The 27082-nt window shown below is 41.9% G+C and overlaps 1 protein-coding gene across 6 annotated transcripts in view; it reads left to right on the top strand.

Annotated features, from left to right (window-relative positions):
* ABLIM2 (actin binding LIM protein family member 2) overlaps window positions 1–27082 on the top strand; it is a 214243-nt gene that overhangs the window by 66466 nt on the left and 120695 nt on the right. For all 6 annotated transcript variants that reach the window (XM_074951750.1, XM_074951752.1, XM_074951747.1 and 3 more), the window contains exons 3-4: window positions 11686–11869; window positions 21042–21157. In XM_074951750.1, the coding sequence (XP_074807851.1) occupies window positions 11686–11869; window positions 21042–21157 (300 nt within the window). The remainder of the gene's footprint in view (window positions 1–11685; window positions 11870–21041; window positions 21158–27082) is intronic.

Genomic DNA, 27082 nt, shown 5'->3' with positions numbered 1-27082 from the left:
TGTCCCCTGTCATCCAGTCCCAGCTTCTAGCTGTCAGAGGTTTAGGAACATCCAGAGCAAGGGGTTGCGTCCGTGACCGTCTTGGCTGATAGCCATTGATGGACCTATCCTCCATGACTTATTTAATCCTTTTTTAAACCCAAGTATACTTTTAGCCTTCAACATCCCCTGGCAATGAGTTCCGCAGGTTGACTGTGCATTGTCTGAAGAAGTGCTTCCTTGTGTTTGTTTTAAACCTACTGCCTATTAATTTCAATGGGTGACTCCTACTTCTTGTGTTATATGGAAGGGTAAATAGCACTTTTTCTCCACACCATTCATGATTTTATAGTCTTCTATCATATCCCTCCACAGTAGTCTCTTTTCCAAGCTGAACAGTCTCAGGCTTTTTAGTCTCCCTTCATACAGAAGCTGTTCCATAACCCTAATCACTTTTGTTGCCCTTCTCTGTCCTTTTTCCAATTCTGATATATCTTTTTTGAGATGGGGCAACTAGAACTGCAGACAGTATTAAAGGTGTGGGCATACCATGGATTATTATAGTGGCATTATGATATTTTCTGTCTTATTATCTATCCCTTACCTAATGCTTCGTAACATTCTATTAGCGTTTTGACTGCTGGCACTTTGAGCAGATATTTTCAAAGAACTGGCCACTTATGTGTCTCTTCATTCTATTCCTTACTATAGTTTCAACCAATTTACCTAATACTAAAGTTAGGTTTACTGGCCTGTAATTGCCAGGATCATGTCTGGAGCCTTTTTAAAAAATCTGTGTCACATTAGCTGTCCTCCAGTCATCTGGAACGGAAGCTGATTTAATTAATAGGTTGCATACCACAATTAGTAGTTCTGCAATTTCATATCTGAGTTCCTTGAGAACTCTAGGGTGAATACCGTCAGGCCTGGATGGCGGTATCAAAGGCAAGGGAAGGCTCAGCCTACCCAAACTGCCTGCGTGGCCCTGCCCACGCTCCACCTCCAACCCCCTCCTCTTCCTGCCATGGTTCTTCTTTCCCATGTGGCCGAGCCCTGGGCCAGTGGCACCAGAACATGGGGAAGGGCCAGGGGGCCATAGCCCTCCCACTTTTTGAAAGTGAAGAGGCCTGACCTGTCCACTTTTCGTCGGGGCAGACCCCGCCCGCTTCCCCTTCTCTTCCCCCTGAGGCCCCATCCCCAGGCCAGGCCAGCATGGAGCCTGGCTGGGGAGCCTGGGCAGCTTTGGGGAGCCGCGGCGGACCCTCCACCTGCCCAGGGTGTGGGGGGGCTGAAAGCAGTCCCTGGCCCATGTCCCCACCCCTTGGGTTCCCCAGTCTCCCGGGGCAGGAGGAGGGTCTGTGACTCCATGCCAGCTGCCCATGCAGCTCTTCCCGACCTCGCTCCGGCCGGGGGGGAGGGCCTCGGAGCCACAGCCCGGTGATGGTAAGAGCCGTGCAGTTGTGGGACATGGGACGGCGGCTGCTCTGGCCCCCCACATCGCGGGCAGGTGGAGGGTCTGCGGTGGTTCCCCACAGCTGCCCACCTGGCTCTTATCATGGCTGGGCAGTGGAGCCAGGTCAGGAGAGCTGCATTGGCAGCTGTGGGGAGCCTGGGTCCCTCCACCTGCCGTGGGTGGGGGGCCTGGGACACAGGCAGTGGGCTACCTTTGCCTCCACCTCTGGTGGGGGCCCCCTGCTCCTCCCCACTTTTGGGAGGGTTCTGGCACCCTTCCCCTGGGCTGGGGCTAGTGGGGGCCGGCCTGCAGCCAGGAGCTCTGGGCGGTTGAAACCGGTGCTTGTGCTGCCCCCCCACCAGGCGCACCGGGGCTGGGGGCTGTGCTGCCCACCCACGGCACTCTGGGGTCGGGGCGGGTGCACTGCGGGGCTGGGGGAGGCTCTGGGCTCCAGCCGGGGAAGAGGGGCAGGAGGGGTGGGGCCCTGGGCAGAAGGTGTGGGCCAGCCAGGAGCTAGCCTCCCCAAGACTGCTGGTCACTCACTGCCCATGCCATCAGGTTCTGGTGATATATTACTGTTTAATTTATCAGTTTGTTACAAAGCCTCTACTATTGGCACCTCAACCTGGGACAGTTCCTCTGACCTGTCACCTAAGAAGAATGGCTCAGGTGTGGGAATCTCCCTCGTATCCTCTGCAGTGAAGATCGATGTAAAGAATTCATGTAGCTTCTCTGCAACAGCCTTGTCTTTCCTGGTCGCTCCTTTAGCATCTCAATCATCTAATGACCCCACTGATTATTTGGCCCATGTGCTTGAGGGCCAAATTTTTAAAGGTAGTTAGTTTCCTAAAGATGCAGGTAGGTGCCTAGTGGGGTTTTCAAGAGCATCTAACCTTGTGTGCAAGTGGAGTTAGGTTCCTAGCCTGTGTAGGAGCTCTTGAATATCCCAATAGGTATCTATCTGCATCTTTAGGTGTCTACATCCCTTTGCAAATCTGGCCTTTAGTCCCTGAGGGTGGATCTACACTGGAAAAAATATACCCTGCAGTTGCGAGTCTCAGAATCTGAGTCAACTGACTCAGGCTTGCGGGCTTGTGCTACGGGGCTAAAAATAGCAGGGTAGAATTTACTACTCAGGCTGGATGCTGGCCTCTGAGACCTTCCTCCATCACCAGCTTTCAGAGTCTAATTTAACTCGAGGAGGAACATCTACATTACTATGTTTAGCCCCATAGTGTGAGCCTGAGACAGTTGACCTGGACTCTAAGGCTCACTGCCAAAGTGGGGGTTTGGCAGTGAGTCACTTCAAAATGAAAAGTCCAAGATTGTTTTTTGAGCTGGCTGGTTTGTAAAAAAACAGAGAGGAATGGCGAGAGGAATGGATATCTGTTATAATCCCCAACCAGTCCCTCGTTGCCAACCCCACAATTTGCCCGCCTGGTTTTGACCTGCCCCGTCGCCAATGGTCCCTGTCGAACGGGTTCAGGACCGGGCAAGGTCTCTGTGCAGCCAACCAGTATCGCTGGGGCCTTCATGACAGTCCTTTGTGCAGCTGCGGTGCAACACAGCCGATGAAGTACATTGTCGAGGAATGCCTGCTGACTAGGGTCAGCGGTGGCCTAGAAGAACTGCATCGCACCAATGAAGATACCATCGCTTGGCTAGACAACTATGCACACGGAAATAAATGTTAAAAAAAAACTATAATGAGAAATGTTGCTGTGTTTTTACCAACATTTGACCAGCATTGACCGGTGGTTGACGTTTTTTGAAAATACATATTCATATTTTGACCAGTGCTAATAGGTTTCTTGTTGGTCATTTTATCTGAAGTTAAAAGATCCTGTGGTACCATGGAAGTTTTACTAGACTTGGAGCTGAAGTACTGTGTATAAATAGCTTGTAAATGACAAGATACCAGAATTAATGTTTCCATTCACTAGGAGGTGAAGAATCTTCATGTGGCTGACAATATATTCCTTAGAGAACCCCCCGGTCATTAAATTATTTTTAATTTTTCTGCTACGTTTATCGTCTTCTCTAATTAGTCTCCTCTGTTGTTTGGGGGCATAAAGAACATTCTGCAACTTCTCAAATGTCTTGATCAAATATCACTTATCATATAGCTATTCCAGCTGGCGCTTTGTTAAAGGGGGCATACACTTCACCTAGAGTCTGCTGGATTGAATTTTAAGAACACCTGCTTCATGAATTTGTGTGATTAATAAAATGCAAAGGGGAGGGTGGGGGTTGCAGTGTAACTATATGTGGGAAAAGACTATCTGCCTGAAGGCAGAATCCAAACATTTTATTCTTTGAAATTCACAAATGGATTAGTTTAATTTTAAGAGGTAAAGTTTCTGTTTTGATAGGGCTTTTCTTGTAACTTCCTTAGTTTCCTGTTAAATGTGCATCAAAAGGTGTATAGCAAAACTACGGTTGCTTAATGTAGTCTTCTAAACTTCTACACACTTCATAAAATGAGAAGCATACACATCTCTCCTTAATCTTTCACTGTCTAGCTTTTAGCTTATGTTACATCTTCTTGGTCCATGATGGAGGTTTGAACCTTCGTTATAGTAAATTAAACACATATAGAACAGTGGGTGGGATTTTCAAAAGAACTCAGACTTGGCCCAACTCTTCTCCCATTGGAATCAATGGTGTAAAACTCACTGACTTTGTGGGAAGTAGAATCATAGAATATCAGGGTTGGAAGGGACCTCAGGAGGTCATCTAGTCCAACCCCCTGCTCAAAGCAGGACCAATCCCCAACTAAATCATCCCAGCCAGGGCTTTGTCAAGCTTGACCTTAGAAATATCTAAGGAAGGAGATTCCACCACCTCCCTAGGTAAAGCATTCCAGTGTTTCACCACCCTCCTAGTGAAAAAGTTTTTCCTAATATCCAACCTAAACCTCCCCCACTGCAACTTGAGACCATTACTCCTTGTTCTGTCATCAGCTACCACTGAGAACAGTCTAGATCTATCCTCTTTGGAACCCCCTTTCATGTAGTTGAAAGCAGCTATCAAATCCCCCCTCATTCTTCTCTTCTGCAGACTAAACAATCCCAGTTCCCTCAGCCTCTCCTCATAAGTCATGTGTTCCAGTCCCCTAATCATTTTTGTTGCTTTCCACCGGACGTTTTCCAATTTTTCCACATCCTTCTTGTAGTGTGGGGCCCAAAACTGGACACGGTACTCCAGATGAGGCCTCACCAATGTCGAATAGAGGGGAATGATCACGTCCCTCAATCTGCTGGCAACGCCACTACGTATGCATCCCAAAATGCCATTGGCCTTCTTGGCAACAAGGGCACACTGTTGACTCATATCCAGCTTCTCGTCCACTGTAACCCCTAGGTCCTTTTCTGCCGAACTGCTGCCTAGCCATTCGGTCCCTAGTCTGTAGCGGTGCATGGGATTCTTCCGTCCTAAGTGCAGGACTCTGCACTTGTCCTTGTTGAACCTCATGAGATTTCTTTTGGCCCAATCCTCTAATTTGTCTAGGTCCCTCCATATCCTATCCCTACCCTCCAGAGTATCTACCTCTCCTCCCAGTTTAGTGTCATCTGCAAACTTGCTGAGGGTGCAATCCACACCATCCTCCAGATCATTTATGAAGATATTGAACAAAACCAGCCCCAGAACCGACCCTTGGGGCACTCCACTTGATACCAGCTGCCAGCTAGACATGCAGCCATTGATCACTACCCATTGAGCCCGACAATCTAGCCAGCTTTCTATCCAACTTATAGTCCATTCATCCAGCCCATACTTCTTTAACTTGCTGGCAAGAATACTGTGGGAGACCATGTCAAAAGCTTTGCTAAAGTCAAGGAACAACACATCCACTGCTTTCCCCTCATCCACAGAGCCAGTTATCTCATCATAGAAGGCAATTAGATTAGTCAGGCATGACTTTCCCTTGGTGAATCCATGCTGACTGTTCCTGATCACTTTCCTCTCCTCTAAGTGCTTCAGAATTGAAGTAGTTAGGATAGTGGTGAGTTCTTTTGAATATCACACCCATTATTGCTAAGTAATGATAAGAGTTGGGTGGAAATGCACAAATTCAAAGACATTAAAATTTCTTGCTGATCTAAGATAAGCTTTAAATACACAGGGCCAAATTTAGCCCTCAGTTAGATGCGTGCAATCTCACTGAAATTAGGTCCCTTGGTTCAGATGAATCATTCAAGTTCTGCTTTTGAGAGTCAGATTTTCCAATCAGCTAAGGCCACTTTAGATTCTATTGAATGCTTGTGAGTTGCTGCCTGCTTTAATCTTACTTGTCATGTCTGTTCCATGTTGTACTGTAATATTTGAGCGGTTGTATTGTGATCCTCTGTGATTGTGTAAATTGCCATGCAGAAGAGGTATATTAGTGTGAAGAGCTGCTCTTCTACAGAAATTGGTACACCACTTCCGAAGGAGGAGACCCATCAATGCCAGAGAGAGCCAATTCTGTTTATATACAGCTTAACTCTCTGCCTACATCAGGTTTCTCCTCCCAGCCATATCCCTATAGCTTGGGGCAGAGTGTGATTGGGTCTATGGGGAAGGGGCGTGATAGAGTGAAGAAAGAAGGCGATGAGAGAACTGCTCAACAAAAGCCACCACCTCCTCAGTAGATCCATTATTTGCCACTGTTTTCTGGGAATCATTGACACAATGGACCATCTCTCATGTCAGTGTATAGTTAGAGCGAGTCTTTAGTTTGCAGATCTTTTACTGTGTTGTAACTGGGTACACAAAACTTCTTTCATGAAAAATTAATCTGTGGAATGGTATATGACTGCAATATTTCCTTTCTAAAGGCTAAAACCATCATTAGATTACAGAACTGTAAAATTCAACACTTGGACGCACAACACTTTGTTTTTAAATTCTTTTTAGCTCCTTTGTAAATTACAAATTGCCATTGTTTGTTTTGGTTTTAAAGCAAGAAAGCAATCCTGAATGGAGGCCAAATTTTTATATTTTTTCCCCAGTGGGCTGTTGCAGCAGCCTAGAATAGTCAGCGTGCACTGTGCTCTGACTACATGCTCTCCCCGCTTCCCTTCCAATATACCCAGTGTGCTGCATGGGAGGGGCTTGTGTAGGGTTATAACACTGTCCTTGAGCCACTGGGAAATCCCCTTTGTTCTGGGGGAAATTTTGCAGTGCCCTTCAATGGAGCCGGCCTACAAGGTACACAGGAAACCCACAAATCAGCTCTTCTTTTACACTAGGGCACCTGAGTCTTAGACTCTTTGTGAATTTCACAAGACCTTCCTCAACCACTAAGATAAGGTATTGAAGGAAGAGTGTATGGAGCCCACCCTACTATGGTTTCTCAATCCAAAAAGCCTGGCTCAATTAGTCATTTCCCACAGAAGTGTAGCTTTCAGGGCAGCCTGGTGGATACTCTGGAAACATCTGATGACCATTGTTAGAGATGGAAAGAAAGAGCAGAAGGCCCCAGAGGCGCATTGAGTAAATGGACTTCTGTATTGCGGTACTTATTCCCCTCGACCCAATTGTCGAGTAAGCCCCGAATTAATTACATCACACTCTTTTATTTCAGTTAATATGTAAATATCCACATTTACTACAACGCCCCCAAAACCCTTATTTAGTAATATGAATGCCCATATAATATTAATAGCTATATACTGAATATAATTATCCCCCCCGTTTACTGTTTACAGCATTAAGCATATTATACAGACATTTTTACCTTGGAGATACATTTCTTTGCAGTAATTGTAGCCACAAGTTCCCTTAATCAGCAGTTCACAGGGAAAGGAGGAAGTGGGCCATGACCCTAAGCTCATTTATGTAGCTGGGAGAGGAAGGGACTGGGGAGATAACACTTCTTCCCACAAAGGGTATCCTTCAGACAGCCATACTCCTTATGCAGCTACAGCGCTTACCTGTCCTTAACAAGCAGAAGGAAAGGGAAAAGGATGGCAACTTTATCAAGCAAAGAAATAGTGATTGCCTGTGCCTTACTCCCTATTACTATGATAGCAGTTACCCAGATCTTCACTTAACCTTTACTTACTCCAACAATCTTGTGCAAGAACCGAGTTTAAGCAGCCAAAGAGTGACGCCAAGATTCAGAACAAGTGATTTAAAACAATTCAGGTGCTAAGACACTGAAAATCTCTACTTGCTGATGGACTCTTATTAACAGCAATGCCGTTGTCCTAGCTATAAAACTAGCTTGCGATGACCACAGCTGGTTGAATTTTTCATCAACATTTTGTTTGTTTTTGACAAAAATGGTTTTTCAATAACCCAGTTTTTTTATGAAATAATGTCTGTTTGCACTGAAACATGTCATGGATGGGAGGGGTGAAACATTTTAAAACATACCTTAGCTCAAGTCTTTGAAAACTATTACTGTACATGTAAGTAACCAGCATTATAATAGAAATACTCAGTGAGAACATAGCTGAAGAGTTGATCAAATCACAGAGAAGGAGGAAATATATAGACCATAAGTGACCAATCAATTTGTTACAGAGGTAATTGATACAGAACACACTGTGCACTATGTAATCTATAAATGTGCATATTTTAGCGGACAGTTTCTTTTTGCTAGGGTATTACATAGAAACTAGCAAAGCCAACAGGAAATAAATAGTTTCTTTCCGTCCCTAAAACAGTAATTATTAGAATGAAGGACTTGAGATTTTATATCTTCTCAGGGAGCAATTATTTTTTCAAAGCTGTTCTGGGTTTTCTTAATATTTTAATGTTTAATTAATTATGCAGTTATGGAGGAAAAACAATGATTTACATACCTTAATGAAAGACAAGATTTTTATTTTAAATTGTTAAATACTTTTTCTCTTTAAATAAGTGGGATTTGAGATTACTTTCTATGGATTATATTTTGTTCTTCTAAAGAATCGAAAAGGAGTTTCTTTCCTCATTGCACCTAACCCTTTCCTGTCTGATGCAGCACTCACTCCTGCTGAGTTCTTTCCATTTCTCATATGGTGCAACTAGAGTGGATGGGTAGATGGAGTGGCGACTCAACGAAGCAACATAGAGATGGGAAGAGGGTCAGCAAAGGCTTCTGCCTAGATGTTCTGGGGAATTAACTGTTTCCTTTCCCAGAGTTCGGGAGTCACTCACTACTGCCTGCTCCTCCCAGTGGTGTTTGCATTGGAAAGTATGTCTACACTGCAATTAAAAAGCTGTGGCTGGCCTGTGCCGGCTGACTTGGGCTCACAGGACTCAAGCTGCAGGGCTGTTTAATTGCTGGAGCCCGGGCTCTAGGACTCTGCGAGATGGGAGGGTGCCAGAGCTTGGGCTGCAGCCCAAACCAAAATGTCTATACTGCAATTAAACAGCCCTGCATCCTAAGACCCGTGAGCCTGTCAGTGTAGAAATACCCTAAGAGGATGATTGCCTTAAGACTCCAAGGTGTTTCCTGACTGTTTCCCCTCACCTCACACTGGCTGTAGGTTTCTCTTTGAGATGGAATATTTTATTCCTTAAACCAAAGGCCCACTGCTGCAGTTTCTCTATGTGTCTGACTTCCAGTGACCTCAGTTTAGAATCCCATGCATCCTAGAGTTACAGAATCGGACCCCAGGTCTCTTTAAAACAAATAGCACTTCTACAGAGTTGCTGAACTGTGTTTAACTTGTCCCTCTGTGATTATTCACAATGTGTAGAGTTCAGTGTTCGCAGCACAGAGCTGAGACTGCATATGGTATTGTATAACGCATCTCGGGTTGTGAGTAAGAAACTCTACAGCACATCTGGGCAAACTTCTCAGAGCCATCGGCCAAAAAAATAGCAATTTAAAACCAAAAAATATACTGAGACAAAGACAGATGGGGTAATTCTGCCCCAGCTGTGTTAACAGAGCACCTCTGTTCATAGTGTAACCTTTCCTTCGTAGTTTTCATGCCTATAAGAGCAATTACTTGTGCTGTCTATTTTTTATATTCTAAATGTGTTAAAATCTATTGATGATCTTATGGACTTTGGTCCAGTCACATAGTGGTAAGGTTGAGTGCCACTGGAATAAAGGAATCTTCTACAAGGAAGATGAAGAAACTAATTACACACTTCACCTTCCTTCCTCATATGGTTATCACTGCAAGTTTAGTTTTTCAGAGTAGCAGCCGTGTTAGTCTGTATCCGCAAAAAGAAAAGGAGTACTTGTAGCACCATAAATAACAAATTTATTTGAGCATAAGCTTTTGTGAGCTACAGCTCACTTCATCTTCTAGCAATTTTAAAATGTAACATTAGCATCATTAATTTAAAAAAGTCCAGAACGACAGTTCCTATTCACACCTTTAAATCCGTATTTGATTTATGCTTCTGTCACGCTACTGTATACATAACAGAAAGCTGATGTGTTAAAAGTTAAGCTGATTAAAAGTTAGAATGAGGATTTCATTGTTGACCTTAAGTGAGACAAAGAACAAGGCTAATGTAAATCAATCAATATACTGTAAATGCTGACTTAAAAATTAAGCCACTCTGGATAGCTCTGCTGTTAACATTACATGCACACAACTCAGTGAAGTTTATGAGCATCACCTGCACTTTCCTTCTGTGGGCTGTGGATAACTGGTAGCATTGCCTGGGTGACACACTTACCTCTTCCATCCTTCTTACATCTCGAATTTCAGCCTAATTTGACATTGAACATTGTAGGTTAGTGCAGGTACTGCTCCTAAAAGTAGTTCTTCCAGAAGTGGCATCAGAGCACGTGACAACAAGGATGCTGCGGTGACTCAGGATAGGTCTGATAGTCCTCCTAGCATAAGAACCAATCTGAACATTTCCCCTTTCTCTCAACCAAATCCAAGCCTTTTTGAAGGTTCAGAGCAGATATTCCTCTCTTCCTGTGATTTCAAGCAGACAGCTTTTGGCTCTCTCCTTCCCCTCCTCGCCTGTAACCTCAAAACATGATCCTGGCTCCGTCCCTGTTTGTACTGATGAACTGGAGGGAGCTCCTGAGGTTGCACATGCTCGTTGTTAGCAGGGCCAGCCTTTAGGCTTTGCGAAGGAGAATCTCATCTTGTTTTGTTTTTTTAAAAATGCCAGTCTCTAATCCTTTTCCCATGCAGTCATAGCCGTGGAAAGCTGAACTGATTGCTAGAGTTGCAAAAAACAATCGGCTGGGCTCCACTTCTGCCGCAGGCGGTTTGGGGAAGGCTGTCCCTAAAGATCCCTCTCACGCACACGCTTTGTATGTAGTGTGTATCAGTTACATTGAGAATGCCTTCCCAAGACGTCATCTTGCTCACTCTCCCCAATGTCCTTACACCATCCTTGTGCACAGGAACATAGGAATTGCCGTACCACAGCAGACCAGTCGTCTATCCAGGTTGCTGTTCTGTCTCCGTCATTTGCCAGTACTGGATGCCTCATAGGAATCCTGTAATGGGCAGTTATGGAATAAACAATAGGAAAAGTTTCTAATCTCTGTAAATTACTGACTGGTTTTAGCTTTGGAGAATGAGGGTTTAAATCCCTTCCTTTTGTAAATCTTACTGAAGGCAATGGTGGGTGTTGCATGTGGTGGTCAAGGGGCATCTCCTAACAGCATCCCAAAGTAGCCCCTCATCTAGAGGCTTATCTCTCTGCACTCAGGCCATGTTTATGCTACAAAATTATTTTGACCTAATTTACGTCTGCATACAGCCACTGCAGTTATTAAACCACTTGTGTGTGGGCACAGTTGGCTCCTTGTGTTGGCGGTCGTGTCCTCACCAGGAGTGCTTGCATCAGTTGTATTGTCAGTGTGGGGCATTGTGGGATGTCTCCTGAAAGTCAGTAACAGTTGATGTAAAAGTGCAGTGCCTACCATGACTCAACACCACTCGGGGAGATGGTGATACCAAATGGGCGTAGAGAGGCATTTATGTCAGCAGGAGCCAAATTTAAGCGAAGATACTTCCATAGGTAGGTCAACACAAAGCAGCTTACATCGACCTAAACCTGGAGTGTAGACCAGGCCGCAGGCTCTCTGCTGGGATGTTAGTTTTTCTATATGGAATAAAACAAGCTTATTTAATGTAGATCACTGATGAAAACCATAAGGGTAGCAACCTTCTGACTCACTGGTGTCTTGTGTTCAGGAGCCCCAAATATTAAGATGCCTGTGCTTGAAGATCTGCTATATATATATATATATATAAATGTGCTGATCGTGAATAAAGATTCATCTTATTATAGATACAGTTCCACTCTTTCAGTCCTCTAAATCTTTTCCATTTCTCTCCATGTAGCTTGTGGATGTGACCTGGCTCAAGGAGGATTTTTTGTGAGACAGGGAGACTACATCTGTACTTTGGACTATCAAAGACTCTATGGCACACGGTGCATCAGCTGTGATGAATTCATTGAGGGGGAAGTGGTTTCAGCACTGGGGAAAACCTACCACCCAGCCTGTTTTGTGTGTGCTCTTTGCAGGTATGTGTTCCAAATAAAAAAAATTATTTTTAGACTATAAAAAAGTATATTTTGAAAGAGACAAAAGCCAGGAATCCACGGGGAGGCTCATAAGCAAAACATCTTCCATAGGCCGTCAAGGAGGTGCCCCTCTTATTCATTTGGTTCTACCATTCTGCCCCCGTTACATTTATGGGGTTTTGAACTGAAATAGTTCAGCTTTTCTACGCCATCTACTAGTGCTACTTAATAATTACTTAATTAATTATTGCAGCGACACTTTTAGAAGTGTTTACTAATTCCATGTGCCACAGTGTGTCCAACTTTGAGATATCTTATTCCCAATTTGCTGAGTTACTTGGGATCTGCAGCTGCTGTTGTAGTCAGACCTCTTTTCCCCAGACACCACTGCTGCCTGACCTCTCTGGTGTCCACTGGACTGCCCTAGAATGTCACTCTGCTGCAGACACAGTTAACAGACTGTGAAAATCAATACATTAAAACGTATTTACGAAAGCAGATGAATACTCTCAGAAAATATGGAAATCAAAAATACACAGTGAAGTCTTGATCCTGCACACATTTAAACATGGGAGTAACTTTAAAAACGTAGGGTTACATATACCTGTGTGCAGAGAACAAGCACTGGTCTGTGTACCACCATAACCTCCAAAATAGATGTTCAGTTGAACTTAAGAAGCCAAAAGGCCTAGTGCTGGCCCTCTTCGCAGTAGTGAGTTTCACTCATGAGTTCCACTGAGTTCAATGAGACTATCCACATGCATGTATTTGCAGGATCTGGACCTAACCCTATAACTGAAGTTTTTTGCGGGGGGTGCTAGAGTAAGACTGATACTGAACTGTAGCTTGATTCCCTTTTGTGCAAATAACTAGATGCCTATATATCAATGGTTTAAGACTTTAGTGAGAACTTGTAAGAAATACCGTTTTATAATAACAATTCAAAGTAAATGGAAATACAGTATTATTCTTTACAACTAATTATGAACATTTACTGATAAAATAAGAACAGAGAAAGCCTCATGAAGAGAAAAAACAGAGAAAACCAGAACAAAAACAGGCAATAATATCAATCCAGATATAACTGAGCGGACAGATTAAGGCGAAGTCACTTTTAAAACCCTCCTTCCATTGAATCCTGTCTCTCTAGATTTATCTCATTTATCCCAAACCATGTTCTCTTTGGAGACTGTAAATAAAAAGGACAAAAGGGAAAAAGAAAAAGAACATCAGAAAAACTTAGAAAGAAACAATTCGTATCTCCAGTCTATTATTAGTAACATAAATAAGTTCAAAGGGTGGATGGAGGATATCACACATTTGCCCTGAGCCTTCTCAGTCTACACATACATTAATGGCTCCATCTATAAACAAACCTACTAGATACCAAATTTCTGGTGCCTTTCTTCTTGGCACCAGTGTTATTCAGACCCAGAGTCAATTAAGAGAAGAAGAAAAATTCCTTGAGATTATTTTCTCATCAAGTAGGATTGACTCCTGAATTAGGATTTTGTTAGGTTTTATAATTGAAACCTAAATTATTTACCAAGCTGTATTTAGCCCTTTATTGCGGTCTGGATGTTTACGGTTCCAGCTGAAACAATTCCCTGAAAGTTCAGAATAAGCTTCTACAATGAGTAAACTACTTAACTTCTTGCTCCCTAACAAAGCAAACTGAACCACAGCACTGAGAAAACCATAAATATAATCTGCTACACAGATTACTATTAAATGCAGACATTCAAAAGTGGAATTGCTCTTTAAAACTTCAGATCTCTACACGACAGTACTTCACCCAAATAAATTCTGTCAACCTCCCTGCTCAGTTCTTTATCTAGCATACCAAATGGTTGGATTAAAAAGGAGTCAAGGCAAAACATTTATTCGGCTGAGCCTCCCAACTGCTATTGTCTCAACAACAGCTCAAACTTGCTATAGTCTTCCCCTAGGATGGCACTTCACCTCATGTTGCCTCCATCCAATTCAGCCCTCCAAGTTGCAAGCAGGAATCAATTAGCCTTCACCGGCAAGGTTCTAGCATCTGCTTATCAAGTCGGTCAACAGAAGAACCCTGTCATCCTGTTACATTAGAAATACCAGGCCAGATCCTCAGCTGGTGTAAATCAACATAGCTCCATATGGCCCAGTCTTTGCAAACCAGGTGTGCTTTATACTTCCTGTAAGAAAGAGTGTCTTTATCAAAACAGCATGAGACGTTCTTCATCAATATTTGATTTTGTACTAAAGCTCAGTGAAAGTAATAGGAAGTAGGCAATAAGTATAGTATATTCAAATAAAGATGGGTGTTGGTGTAAAAGAAAATGGCTGGAAATAGAATAATTTTTCAACAAGTTGATTCAGGGCCAGGATTTTAAAGTCATCTTTACCTTCAGAAAATCAGAGCTCTGTTTAGAAGTCTGATTTTGAGGGCACGCTGCGCTCCTTCAAGATGTGTTCAGCACATTCCAGGATTAGTCATCAAATAAACAGCTTTATAATCTGTGCTCTCTGTAACTGCTAAAGTGACACATTATATTGTTTTAATTGTTAATACGTTGAATAGCAAACCAATGATTTTTGAACCAACGCTTCTAATAGTGGCACTTCCAACAGTGTTTTCTCAGCTTCAGAAAAGACAAGATTATAATAGCAAGCAGTGGGATGTGGAAGTGTACTTTCTCTCAAATAGTAAAAGCAGTTAGTAAACCAAAGCAGATGTAGTAAATCAGAGCAAGGAAAACAAAAAGCAACGGGCAAAAAATTTGGTCATATACTTTTTCTGTCCCTGTTGACAATGCTGCTATTGGAATATCTTGTCACTGGATGTCCCAGAAGAGGGGCTGGATTATCTGTTGCTCCCCACCTTTGTGTTGATAAGCCTTGGCTTCTCTATAAAGCAGGCATGTCAGTAAACTAAGTCTTTCATGAGGTATCCAACTGGGATTAGTATGTCACTACCATGGAGTGCTGGTACTTCAGTGAGTAGAATAAAATGAAGTAACAGACATTGTATATGTGAAAAGTGAGAATTAAACCTGAAATAGTGCAGTAGGTAGTACATTGGCATGTTAGGGCTTTGAGGACATTTAAAGGTGGTAGATTTGGGTCCTTCCAGGCTCAGGTTTTTTACTTATGCATACTTTTACATAATGCAAGGGACTAGGATTGATGACTTCTCAAGGTCTCTTCCAGCCCTACATTTCTATGATTCTATGAAATACAGTATAATGGAATTAATGTCTTGCATCCTTGTTTCCTTCTATCTTGCTCTGAGCACATGGCTCTTAATTACACAAATGCAGGTTCTAAATTGCATATTTTCTCTGACTGCAAAAAGTGATGGCTTATGCTATTGCTATAGCCCAGTCCAACTATTCCCTGCTGATGTTATTGCCTATAACTAGGAATTAATGGAAGAGTAAGAGAATAAATTCAAACATTTGCAGAACAACTGATTCCACTGAATTCCAATGGTGTCTGAGCAGCTTTATTTTTATGGCTGCTCTGATAAATATATCTGGCTCCAATCAGTAGCTCTCAATGCACTTTACAATCTTTTAAGGTATTTATCCTCTCAACCACCCATGTGAGGTTGGGAAGTACTGTTATCCCGATTTTACAGGTGGGGAACTGAGGCACAGGTAGGCTAAGTAAATTTTTCAAGATTGCACAAGAAGTCTGTGGTGGAGCAGCGAATTGAACCCAAGTCCTAAGCTAGTGCCCTAACCGTTGGCCCATCCTTCTTTCCATTAGAAGGGGCTGTAGGCCACTGAAGCTCCCAAAGACATTTCCCCTGAGGGGAGGAGGCAGGGCATCAAGCTGTTAACAGTCCATAGTAAAAGCTATGTCATCTGTGCCACTAGAGGCTGAGATTTCGTGAAGCCGTTCAAAAGATTGCTGTGGGGCAGGGCTGTGAGACAGAGCATTGAGAGAGGCCCCCAGGGGGAGGGGATCCCAAAGACTTATCTCAACCTCTGCCCCTAGAAAAGAAAGACAAAAACACTACCTGTGATGATCTGTATTCTCTCTGTGAAGACTATATGTATATAGTCACACTTCCTCCATAAATACTAGTAACTAAAGTGGAAGACAATGCTTTCTGTGGAGAGAAAAGAAGCAGTTAACTTGCCCTTAATTGGAGGATAAACTATGGTGCAGAGACCCAGGTGCAAAGACAAACAATTCCACGTATGGTTTATAGGACTCTGAATTCTGAGTCTTTACATCTCATCAAAGATTAGGAAGCCCCTCTGTAGGTGTATAATAACAATGGAAATGGAACAAAGCCACTGGGAAATGAATAGAGCCCATGTTCGAGACGGGCCAGATGTGCAGTCACGCATTAATCATTGCTATTAGTGCCAATCCAAATGTAAAGCAAAAAAGAGGTTTCCTTTGTAAATTAAGTATAGAATGCCCTCCCTGAATTAAGCTGTTAGACCAATACTACCTTCTCCACCTTCAAATTTCTCCTCAAGACCCACTTTTACTTCTAATACCTACAAGAAATTAACCAACTCACCATGAGTAGGCAGAGGGGCAGTTGGACATACACAAATAGGCAGCAGTGCACCTTGTAGAATGGAGTCGCTTGTTTTTGTTCATAGAAAATGAGTGAACCAACCTGGGGCAGGGGAGTTGGCATGGGCCTTGTTTATAATGTTCTGCTGTTTCTAGGAAAAGCCAATTCTTTTTTTATGGGAGCAGGAGACCATGGGAGGTTTGAGGTCAAAACTGAAGCTATCCGGAGCATAAAACGTGCTCATCGGGCCCAAATCGTACTGAATTGTAAAAGGGCTTAGCTCCCATTTAGGAAGCTCCCAGATGCTGAGCACTTTTACAGATCTGGCCTCTTAATTTGGGTGTCTGCATAGAAGCTGTTGGATGCACTCTTGGAAAATCTGGCCATTAGTTTTTGCATGGGCACTGCCCATATTTCTTACAGAAATAAAGATTTTTCTGGAGTTCAGGAAGCAAAGGACTTGTGTATTTGGTGTGTGTAGTGAAACACCCAGATATTTAATTAGTTTCCCTATAAACTACTTAGGTGGTGCATGCTAAGAAATAAATATTATTGTTTGCTGTGCCTCTTGGGGAGAAGCAAACATCTTGACAGTCTCTGTCACTTGCATAAACTGTGTACCTCTAGGTACTCCGGCTAAAGATGCCCAGCCACAACTGGCTTGATGGCTTAGGGGTCAGCTTCAGTGCCGCACACTAGCAGTGCCCTGCCAATGCGGGAACTATGACTCCTTTAATTCCGAGGTCAGACTATATGATCATGTTGGTCCTTTCTGACTTTATAATCTATGACTATCTGGATACCTGGTGCATCCTGTGTCAGGCAGTCTTCGCTGCGTTCTCATAGTTCCTTTCAATCAGCCTGTCTAGGATTTAATAAAGTACAGAGGCCTGTAGCAAGCAATGTTTGCCTCATTCGTTCCCAGTATTCAATACCCTGGGCCAAATTCTGCCCTGACTAACATCCTGTGCAACAGCTTTCATGTCTGTGTGGTTGTACAAGGCATAAATCAGCACAGGATTTGATCCCTGGAGTCTTACTTACTATTAAGCCTCCATCAGAAATGTATGTTGAGCAGTGCTTGAGTTTGTGTGGAGGGGGAAAATAGAATAATCTATGAAGTTGGTTTAAAACCAAAATCCATTGGTAAGGAAAGTGACAGTGATAAAATATGCTAATAAAAGACACTACAAGTCATCTCAGAGTGTTGCATGGACCGAATCAAGAATCGTTGTCTTAAAAATATATTTAACCCCTTGCCCCACCATGAAATCACACTGAATGCTTAAGTGCGAGTAACTAATGAAATCCTGTAGCCAAAGGCATTTGGTAGGTAAGAGGTTGTGTGGAACTGTCAAGAACAGCATATCTGCATTTGTGCATAACCTACAGTTCTGTACATGTTGCGGACTTTAAGCTAAAGAGCTCAAAAACTAAAACTAACTGACCTTTGCTAACTGACCTTTATCTCTTTCTCATGAACTATCATGCTTGCTGGCTTGTAAATCCATGAGCCTAGTTGCTTGTGAAAGAGAAAAGATAGTCAGGTATTAAAGGGATACTGTCAAAGATGGTAGATATCAAATTTGGGCTCCAATTCAGGAAGGTACATAAGCAAATGCCCAAGTTTAAGCAAGTGAGTTTTGTCCCATTGAAGGCAAGAGCCTTACTGAATCAGGGCCTTGCTGCCCACCTTTTGCCCTTTATATCTGCAAACTCCTTTTTATGTCTTCTCTCAACTTTCAAACAATTTTGAAGGCCTATTTTTTTTTTGACGGAAAGAAAATGGCCTTCTGTATCTTTGTCAAAGTCCTACAGAGCTTCGTTGTTTCCTGCTCTTCAGCCCCACCCTTGAAGTCCCGTTGCTTGTCCACCATCCTTCGGCTCTGAAGAAATGAATGAAACTTCTTTTGGAGATTGTCCTCACCCCTCTTTAAAGGAAGCCTGCTGTCATTAGTTACTGCACTTTAGAAAGTTTATAAATATTTACTAAATTAGAATATATATATATATATGGAGAGTTTGTAGGAATTTTTCAAACCAATTTATTTATTATACATGCCTGCTACTACCTCCATAACTGTAACTGGTGCTGATGCCACTCAGAGAGACCTGCCATTTTACTGAAACTCCCAAGCAGAAAGTTCAGTTAGATGATTTAACTTTGTTTATGGTGTGAAATCATGATCTCCTTAAGTCAATGGCAAAGCTCCCATTGTCTCCATTGGGGCCATGATTTTGCCCCGAAAATGTAGCTGTTCATATGAATGCAAGAATAAGACAGAAGATTTTTTGTGTAATTGTAAAATGGGTTCTGTTATCTTTGGTTGTTTGTAAGGGTGGGGGGTTAATTTGGAGCAGATTACCAAGGACTGTAATAAATTCTCCTTCATGCAGAGTCTATAAATCAAGCTTGGATGTCTTCCTAAACAATATGGTCTACCTCAGCTAGAAGTTAGTGAGTTTGATGCAGAAAATGCTGGGCGAAATTCTTTGATCTTCGTTTTACAGGAAATTTAATTAGAAGATCAACATGCTGACTTCTGGCCTTAATGTCTGCTATTTTATTAAAACAATAAAATTATATAGTGGATTTCACATTTACAATGGTACTGCAGCTCAGTATTTGAATTAAACTAAGATACATCATTTTACAATTAAGATGGCACTTTTTTGTAATTAGTCATTCCTTTGCATTATATGTAAAACATGGAGATGTGGTTAGTGATTTCTCTTCCTATTAGATGCACTGTTTACAATATTTTCTTATTATTTCATATTGTTATTGCAGCACGTCCTAGGAACCCCAGCTAAGATCATAGCCCCACTGTGTTATACATACTATACAAACACATAGTAAGAAACATTCCCTGCCCCCCAAGAAGGTTTTTTATACTACTCTGGGAGCAAACCAATCTGTCTACTGTACTTAGCAAGGAGTGTATATAAAGCCTTTATATGGAAAAAAATCTCTCAGAGAGCCTTTTATATTCTGTTTCATAATTTGTAAAAAAAATTTGGGGTGGTGGTGAGTATAATGCAGAATTTTCTTAATTATATTTCAATGAAATACACCCCTCAGATGGAATTCACCACTGGGCAGAAGGTATGCATTATGCCGATGCACCACTTAATACCCACTAAAGCTATATTTTGATGTTTCATTTGGGCTTTAGTGTTACATAAGCCTTGTATGAGGTGAATTTCACCCTGATAGAAATGTGTTATAAGCACTCTTCATCCTTCCCTGCAGTATAAAGTGATTTTCCCAGCTCTTCCTTCCCAAACCTCTCTAGTTTCTGTGCACAAGCAATATCTAACAAAGGTAGCCTTTTAGTTGACAGGTTTCAGAGTAGCCGTGTTAGTCTGTATTCGCAAAAAGAAAAGGAGTACTTGTGGCACCTTAGAGACTAACAAATTTATTTGAGCATAAGCTTTCGTGAGCTACAGCTCCTACCGGTGGACATCAGGAATCAAGGAATCATAACATTCAAAAACCGGTAGGAGAACACTTCAACCTCTGTGGCCACTCAGTAAAAGATTTAAGGGTGGCAATTTTGCAACAGAAAAACTTTAAAAACAGACTCCAACGAGAAACTGCTGAACTTGAATTAATATGCAAACTAGATATCATTAACTTGGGTTTGAATAGAGACTGGGAGTGGCTGGGTCATTACACATATTGAATCTACTTCCTTAAGCTAAGTATCCTCACACCTGCTTGTCAACTGTCAGAATGGGCCATCTTGATTATCACTACAAAAGTTTTTTTTCTCCTGCTTATAATAGCTCATCTTAACTAATTAGCCTCTCACAGTTTGTAACTTCCAACGTATCTGTATGTGTGTGAGTGTGTGTGTGTGTGTGTGTATAATATGTTCCATTCTGTGCATCCGGTGAAGTGAGCTTTAGCTCACGAAAGCTTATGCTCTAATAAATTTGCTTTTAGTTGAGAGGATGTTGATAGGTGGAACCATTTAATTAAATGTAAAGAGAGCTCTAGTTTAATGGAAAAGAAACGTTATGCACTTGCATCCGGTTCCTTAATTGTGGTATATTTCCTCCAAGGAGTATTTGCAAGCATTTGATTTCTGAATAAATTGATTCAGCGGAGAACTTCGATATCATCAGAGCTGGTCAGGATTACATTTTTCAAAAGTTTTTTTCAAAAAGAAAACTCATAGCTTTCTTCAACATTTTAACAGCCTGGTATAGTCTCTGCAAAAGCAATTACACTTGTATATATTCATTAAAAACAAATGATTCTAGCTCTCCCTCAATTCCAAGACTGATATTGGTGGTTATCAGTCACCAGTCACCACGTTTCCAGGAAACACTGGACTTTGCCTTGGCTTTTGAGTATTATCTCCTGTCTTGGGCAAGTTTTCTCTGAGTAGCTTTAGCTTATGCATCGAAGTTGCCAGTTCGCTACTTCCCTTTGATATTTTAGCCTCCCGGTGACTGATGATTGGATGCGTGAACGAAAAGTATGTGTGAATGAAAAGTATTGGATACGTGAATGAAAAGACACACATACCCAGCTCCCTCGCCACCAAAAAATGATTGGTTCCTGTAAGGAAAGTGATGTCTGACCTCAGTAAGGGAAGTGAGGATTTTCTGTTTGTCATGTTTTCATTTTTCCTGCTGCAGGCTGCCTTTTCCTCCTGGGGACCGGGTGACTTTCAATGGGAAAGAGTGTGTCTGCCAGAAGTGTTCACTGCCCCCTGCTGGCAGCAATAGCACTGTCCTCGTCCAGGCCCTGCGAAGTAAGTAGGTCTTTTTAAAAACAATCTATTTGTCGTTTAGTGAATAAAGCCACGTGGCTGTACGATTCCCTTAACTTACAGCCTGTAAGGAGTTACAGGTAGGAACCTGCCCTGGGAAGGAGCTATAAAAGCAAAAGGGAATCTGCCATACTGGTGGATACCTAGGGGAAAGGGCTTATTATATCCCCTCCCAACTTGCTGGAAGCTGGGAGGCCTCTTTTGGTTGTTACCAGTGACCTTTGTTACTTTGATCCTCTCTTAAAATCTTTATGTTACTAAAGTTGACTTGGAGGAAAGAGAATTGAACTGAACTAAAGTTCACTGTCATGGGCCCTGACATAAGATGGCTGAAGTCATTGTAAACTAGGAGTGAATCTAGCCCATCCTTTCTACAGTTCTAATTAAAGATAATTGGAAGACAGACATTTACTTGAATGGGAGTTGGGTCGGGCCCAAGGTGCCTGGCAGAACAAGTTCATTTAATTATCTATAAATAATTCAACATGATTGAATCTACCATGCTGTACATGTCATTGAGAAAGTCTCTTAGGGGCCAGCCCTTACACAGTGCTCACTGTACTGTCATGAGTAGGCCAAAACACTGCTCGATTGTAAGGGTTTGCAGGATTGAGCATGAGAAACAGTGTCTTTTTGATGCAGTCTGGATTTGCCTTTTTACTTTTCAGACAAACTGGTTTTGCAGTGTGCCTGCTTGCAGACGGGGTTCACTATTGCCATTTGCAGGATATTATGCAGATCTCAATGAACTTGATGTCTGTAAATGCAATAGGCCAGCCAGCAGTCCTGTGCGTTCCATGCTGGTTATTTGTGAACCCTTAGGTATATCGCTTTTTTGTGCAATTGGGAATTTTGCCAAATCCTGCCTCAGTGACCATTTACCTGATTTTGCCCACTGTGGTTATTTCTGTATTGTTTTAAAGGGCACAGACCATCAAAGCATATTCTCTTTTGATATTAAATCTTTCCTATTGAATTGCCTTTGTATTTTGATTTTTCTCAATGTTTTTGCCCAAGGCTGACCCTCGGGGTACTATGTGTGTGGCATGGATCTATGATTGCATTAAAATATTGCTGTTTTCAGATCTTTTCATTTCCATTTCCTTTATGACCATTTATCTTTATGTAAAGCATATTTCATATGCTGCTGTCAAATTACCCTCAAAACCATATTTTAATAGGTGACATATGGTAGATGCAGTTGCATAAACTTGCATCGCTTACTACTTTTTATTTGTTCTGAGCTTCATTTCGTTTACCATAAATCCTGTAGCATTTTACTGAGCAGTGACATCAGCTGAACACAGTGTGCTGAGCGACTTTTACTCAGGATGCTGTGATTCTCAGCAAACCTCCTTGGCAATATATTCTGGGCCAGACCCTCTGCTTGCAGAAATCAGCACAGTGCCATTGATTTCAGTGGAATTTTCTGCTTGTAGAAACTTGGTGAAAGGGATGTCCACCATTCCTCTGAGTACTTTTCCAAATCCCTATGTGGACAGTGGTGGTTTCCCCATGCTCCAAATAAAATCTACCCAGGCTGTGTAAAGTCAAATTTACCCCCTTTCCTGCTGTTTGGCTTTTCTGGTAACTCAAATTATAACAGAACATAAACTTTAGCCAAAGCTTATTCCCCAGAATTGGCTGTTCCTAGTATTTACTGCAGGGTCTGTCCATTCTTGCTTCTAGTTCCCTCTGACCGGAGAGTCGTCTCTCCTTTCCATATCTTGATGGAGTTCAACATGCCATGTCTTTCTCAATAAGCCACCAGAATTTGCGTAGCAGTTTTTAGTAGGGGTCTAGCTCTTGCTGAAAGGGTTGATTGACAGAAGAACCCTAATCCCCTAGGGTCCATAAATCCTGCCATCTTTCTCCTCCTTTTCACTCAGAATTCATGTTTTACTTCCTGTTTTACTGAAATTGCTTCATGTTCCATAAACTGAGTGTTTTACAGTAATTGTTGAGGCTTAGGACTGTGTTGTACCCTTTGACGTCCATGGATCCTAGGAGCACATTCCCGGGGAAAATTTGGCCTTTAAAAACAAAAGTGTCCTTTCCTTGACTATATCCTCAAACATGTGCAAGTATTAAATATCCAAATATAGACCTGAGCCAGCTCCCATTAAAGTCAATGGGAGTCTTTCCACGAACTTGACTTTGGGAGTTGGATCAGGCCCTATATGTTCAAATTTTCAGACGTTCTCTATCGCAGGGAGTTGGTCTTAGACCCCAGTGGATACTGTGAGGCCAGGGATCAGGTGATACCTTGAAGATCACCTGGTCTTCATAAGAGCCAGTAAGTACATTAATTGTTAGTGAAAGATGCAGGGAATAGGAAGGCTCCTGCAGGAGTCCCTGGATCAGGGGACAGAACCCATTTCATATGTGACTCTCAGGTAGATGGAGTGTAAGAGCTGCAGGGAAATAGAGCTTCTGGAGTGAAACCTTCAGGGAGCAGGCTAGGATGGAGTGTAAGAGCTGCAGGGAATAGACAGTCTTCTGCAGAAGACCCTGGGTCTGGGGAAGAAACATGATTGAGATGCTGAACTTGTGTTAAACAGTTTTATTTAAAGAAATAAAACTGAAGCTCTGAAGGAAAGAAATTGAAATCCTGTGGCTGGAGAGTGTTCTTTTGTGCACAAGCTGGTGAGGTAGCCTGCTGGCTTCCATTGCCTCTCACAAGATCTATTACACACCAGTCATTTTGAGGGTAACAAAATTGGAAAGAAACAACTAGGGAAAACCACAAAAACAACAAAAGCTTGAAAGTTTTATAATCCCATGTGTTACTTTCATATCCTCCACTTGATCTTATAGTTCATATTGTAGGGAAATACAATCTAGGATGGAGATACTATAAGGTGGGTGTATAACTGGTTGGAAAACTATTCCCAGAGAGTAGTTATCAGTGGTTCACAGTCAAGCTGGAAGGGCATATTGAGTGGGGTCCCGTAGGGATCAGTTCTGGGTCGGGTTCTGTTCAATATCTTCATCAATGATTTAGATAATGGCATAGAGAGCCCACTTATAAAGTTTGCAGACGATACCTAGCTGGGAGGTGTTGCAAGTACTTTGGAGAATAGGATTAAAATTCAAATTGATCTGGATGGTCTGAAGAAAATAGGATGAAATTCAGTAAGAACAAATGCAAAATACTCCACTTAGGGAGGAACAATCAGTTGCAGACATACAAAATGGGAAATGACTGCCTAGGAAGGAGTGCTGCAGAAAGGGATCTGGGGGTTGTACTGGATCACAAGCTAAATATGAGTCAACATTGTAACACTGTTACAAAAAAGGAAACGTAATTCTGGGATGTATTAGCAGGAGTCTAAGCAAGACAAGAGAAGTTCTGCTCCATTAGGCCTCAAGTGGAGTATTGTGTCCAGTTCTGGGCACCACATCTCAGGAAAGATGTGGAGAAATTGGAGAAAGTCCAGAGAAGAGCAACAAAAATGATTAAAGGTCTAGAAAACATGACCTCTCAGGGAAGATTGAAAAAATTGGGTGTATTTAGTCTGGAGAAGAGAAGATTGAGAGGGGACATGATAACAGTTTTCAAGTACATAAAAGGTTGTTACAACCAGGAGGGAGAAAAATTGTTCTCCTTAACCTCTGAGATAGGACAAGAAGCAATGGGCTTAAATTACAGCAAGAGCGGTTTAGGTTGGACATTAGGAAAAATTTCCTAACTGTCAGGGTGGTTAAGCACTGGAATAAATTGCCTAGGGAAGTTGTGGAATCTCCATCATTGGAGATTTTTAAGAGCAGGTTAGACAAACACCTGTCAGGGATGGTCTAGATAATACTTATTCCTGCCATGAGTGCAGGGGACTGGAGTAGATGACCTGATAGGAAAACAGCTCAACATCTGCTGTAATAAAGATGTGTATATATATAACTGAAAAGGAAAAACAACAGGAACTTAGTCAAAAGTCTGATAACAAATATTACAAAGGCAACTACTAGATCAAGTAGTAATAGAGAGATTGTAAAAAATAACTTGGAAAATCTGAGCGAGAAAGAAGGCAGCATGCCATTTGCTTTAGCTACTTCTCCAGCATTTAGTAAATATCAGGAAGGAGCGATTCTTTCCAAAATGGCAGAAATGGACAAATATATTCAGAAATCTGTTAGCTGAATTTGAAACTGAAAGTCCAAAATGACAAATTGTAGTTATGCTTCATAAGGCAATAAATGGCACTTAGGATTCACTGTCTAAAAAACAACTGAAAGAGGGGAGTTTCACCATGAAAAAGGCTTAGTGTTTTAACATAAGAATGGCCATAGTTGGTCAGACCAAAGATCCATCTAGCCCAGTATCCTGTCTTCCAACGGTGGCCAATGCCAGGTGTCCCAGAGGGAATGAACAGAACAGGTAATCATCAAGTGATTCATCCCCTGTTGCCCATTCCCAGCTTCTGGCAAACAGAGGCTAGGTACCCCGTTCCCGCCCATCCTGGCTAATAGCCATTGATAGACCTATCCTCCATTAATTTATCTAGTTCTTATTTGAACTCTGTTATAGTCTTGGCCTTCACAGCATCCTCTGGCAAGGAGTTCCACAGGTTGACTCTGCGTTGTGTGGAAAAAATACTTCCTTTTGTTCGTTTTAAACCTGCTGCCCATTAATTTCATTTGGTGGCCCCTAGTTCTTGTGTTATGAGGAGTAAATAACACTTCCTTATTTACTTTCTCCACACTAGTCTTGATTTTATAGATCTCTATCATATCCCCCCTTAGTCGTCCCTTTTCCAAGCTGAAAAGTCCCCGTCTTATTAATCTCTCCTCATACAGCAGCCGTTCCTACCCCTAATAATTTTTGTTGCCCTTTTCTGAACCTTTTCCAAGTCCAATATATCTTTTTTGAGATGGGGTAACCACATTTACTCATAGTATTCAAGATGTGGGCATACTATGGATTTATATAGAGGCAATATGATATTTTCTGTCTTATTATCTACCCCTTTCTTAATGATTCCTAACATTTTGTTAGCTTTTTTGACTGTCGCTGCACGTTGAGTGGATGTTTTTAGAGAACTCTTCACAATGACTCCAAGATCTCTTTCTTGAGTTGGAACAGCTAATTTAGACCCCATCATTTGATATGTATAGTTGGAATTATGTTTGCCAATGTACATTAGTTTGCATTTATCAACATTGATTTTCATCTGCCATTTTGTTGCCCAGTCACCCAGTTTTGAGAGATCCTTTTGTAGCTCTTCGCAGTCTGCCTGGGACTTAACTATCTTGAGTAGTTTTGTATCATCTGCAAATTTTGCCACTTTACTGTTTACTTCTTTTTCCAGATCATTTATGAATATATTGAATAGGTCTGGTTCCAGTACAGACCCCTGGGGGACACCACTATTTACCTCTCTCCATTCTGAAAACTGACCATTTATTTATTCCTACCCTCTGTTTTCTATCTTTTAATCAGTTACCACTCCATGAGAGAACCTTCCCTTGTATCCCATGACTGCTTACTTTGCTTAAGAGCCTTTGATGAAGGACCTTGTCAAAGGCTTTCTGAAAATGTAAGCACACTATATCCACTGGATCCCCCTTGTCCACATGCTTGTTGACCCCCTTAAAGAATTCTAGTAGATTGATGAGGCATGATTTCCCTTTACAAAAACCATGTTGACTCTTCCCCAACAAATTATGTTCATCTATGTGTCTGACAATTTTGTTCTTTACTGTAGTTTCAACCAGTTTGCCCGGTACTGAAGTCAGGTTTACTGGCCTGTAATTGCCAAGGTCACTGCTGTAGCCCTTTTTAAAAATTGGCATTACATTAGCTGTCCTCCAGTCATTTGGTACAGAAGCTGATTTAAATGATAGGTTACAGATGACAGTTAGTAGTCCTGCAATTTCACATTTGAGTTCCTTCATCACTCTTGGGCG

The sequence above is a fragment of the Natator depressus genome, chromosome 4 (genome assembly GCF_965152275.1).
Source record: "Natator depressus isolate rNatDep1 chromosome 4, rNatDep2.hap1, whole genome shotgun sequence".
NCBI lineage: Eukaryota > Metazoa > Chordata > Testudines > Cheloniidae > Natator > Natator depressus.
This window is presented reverse-complemented; position numbering and strand designations above follow the sequence as displayed.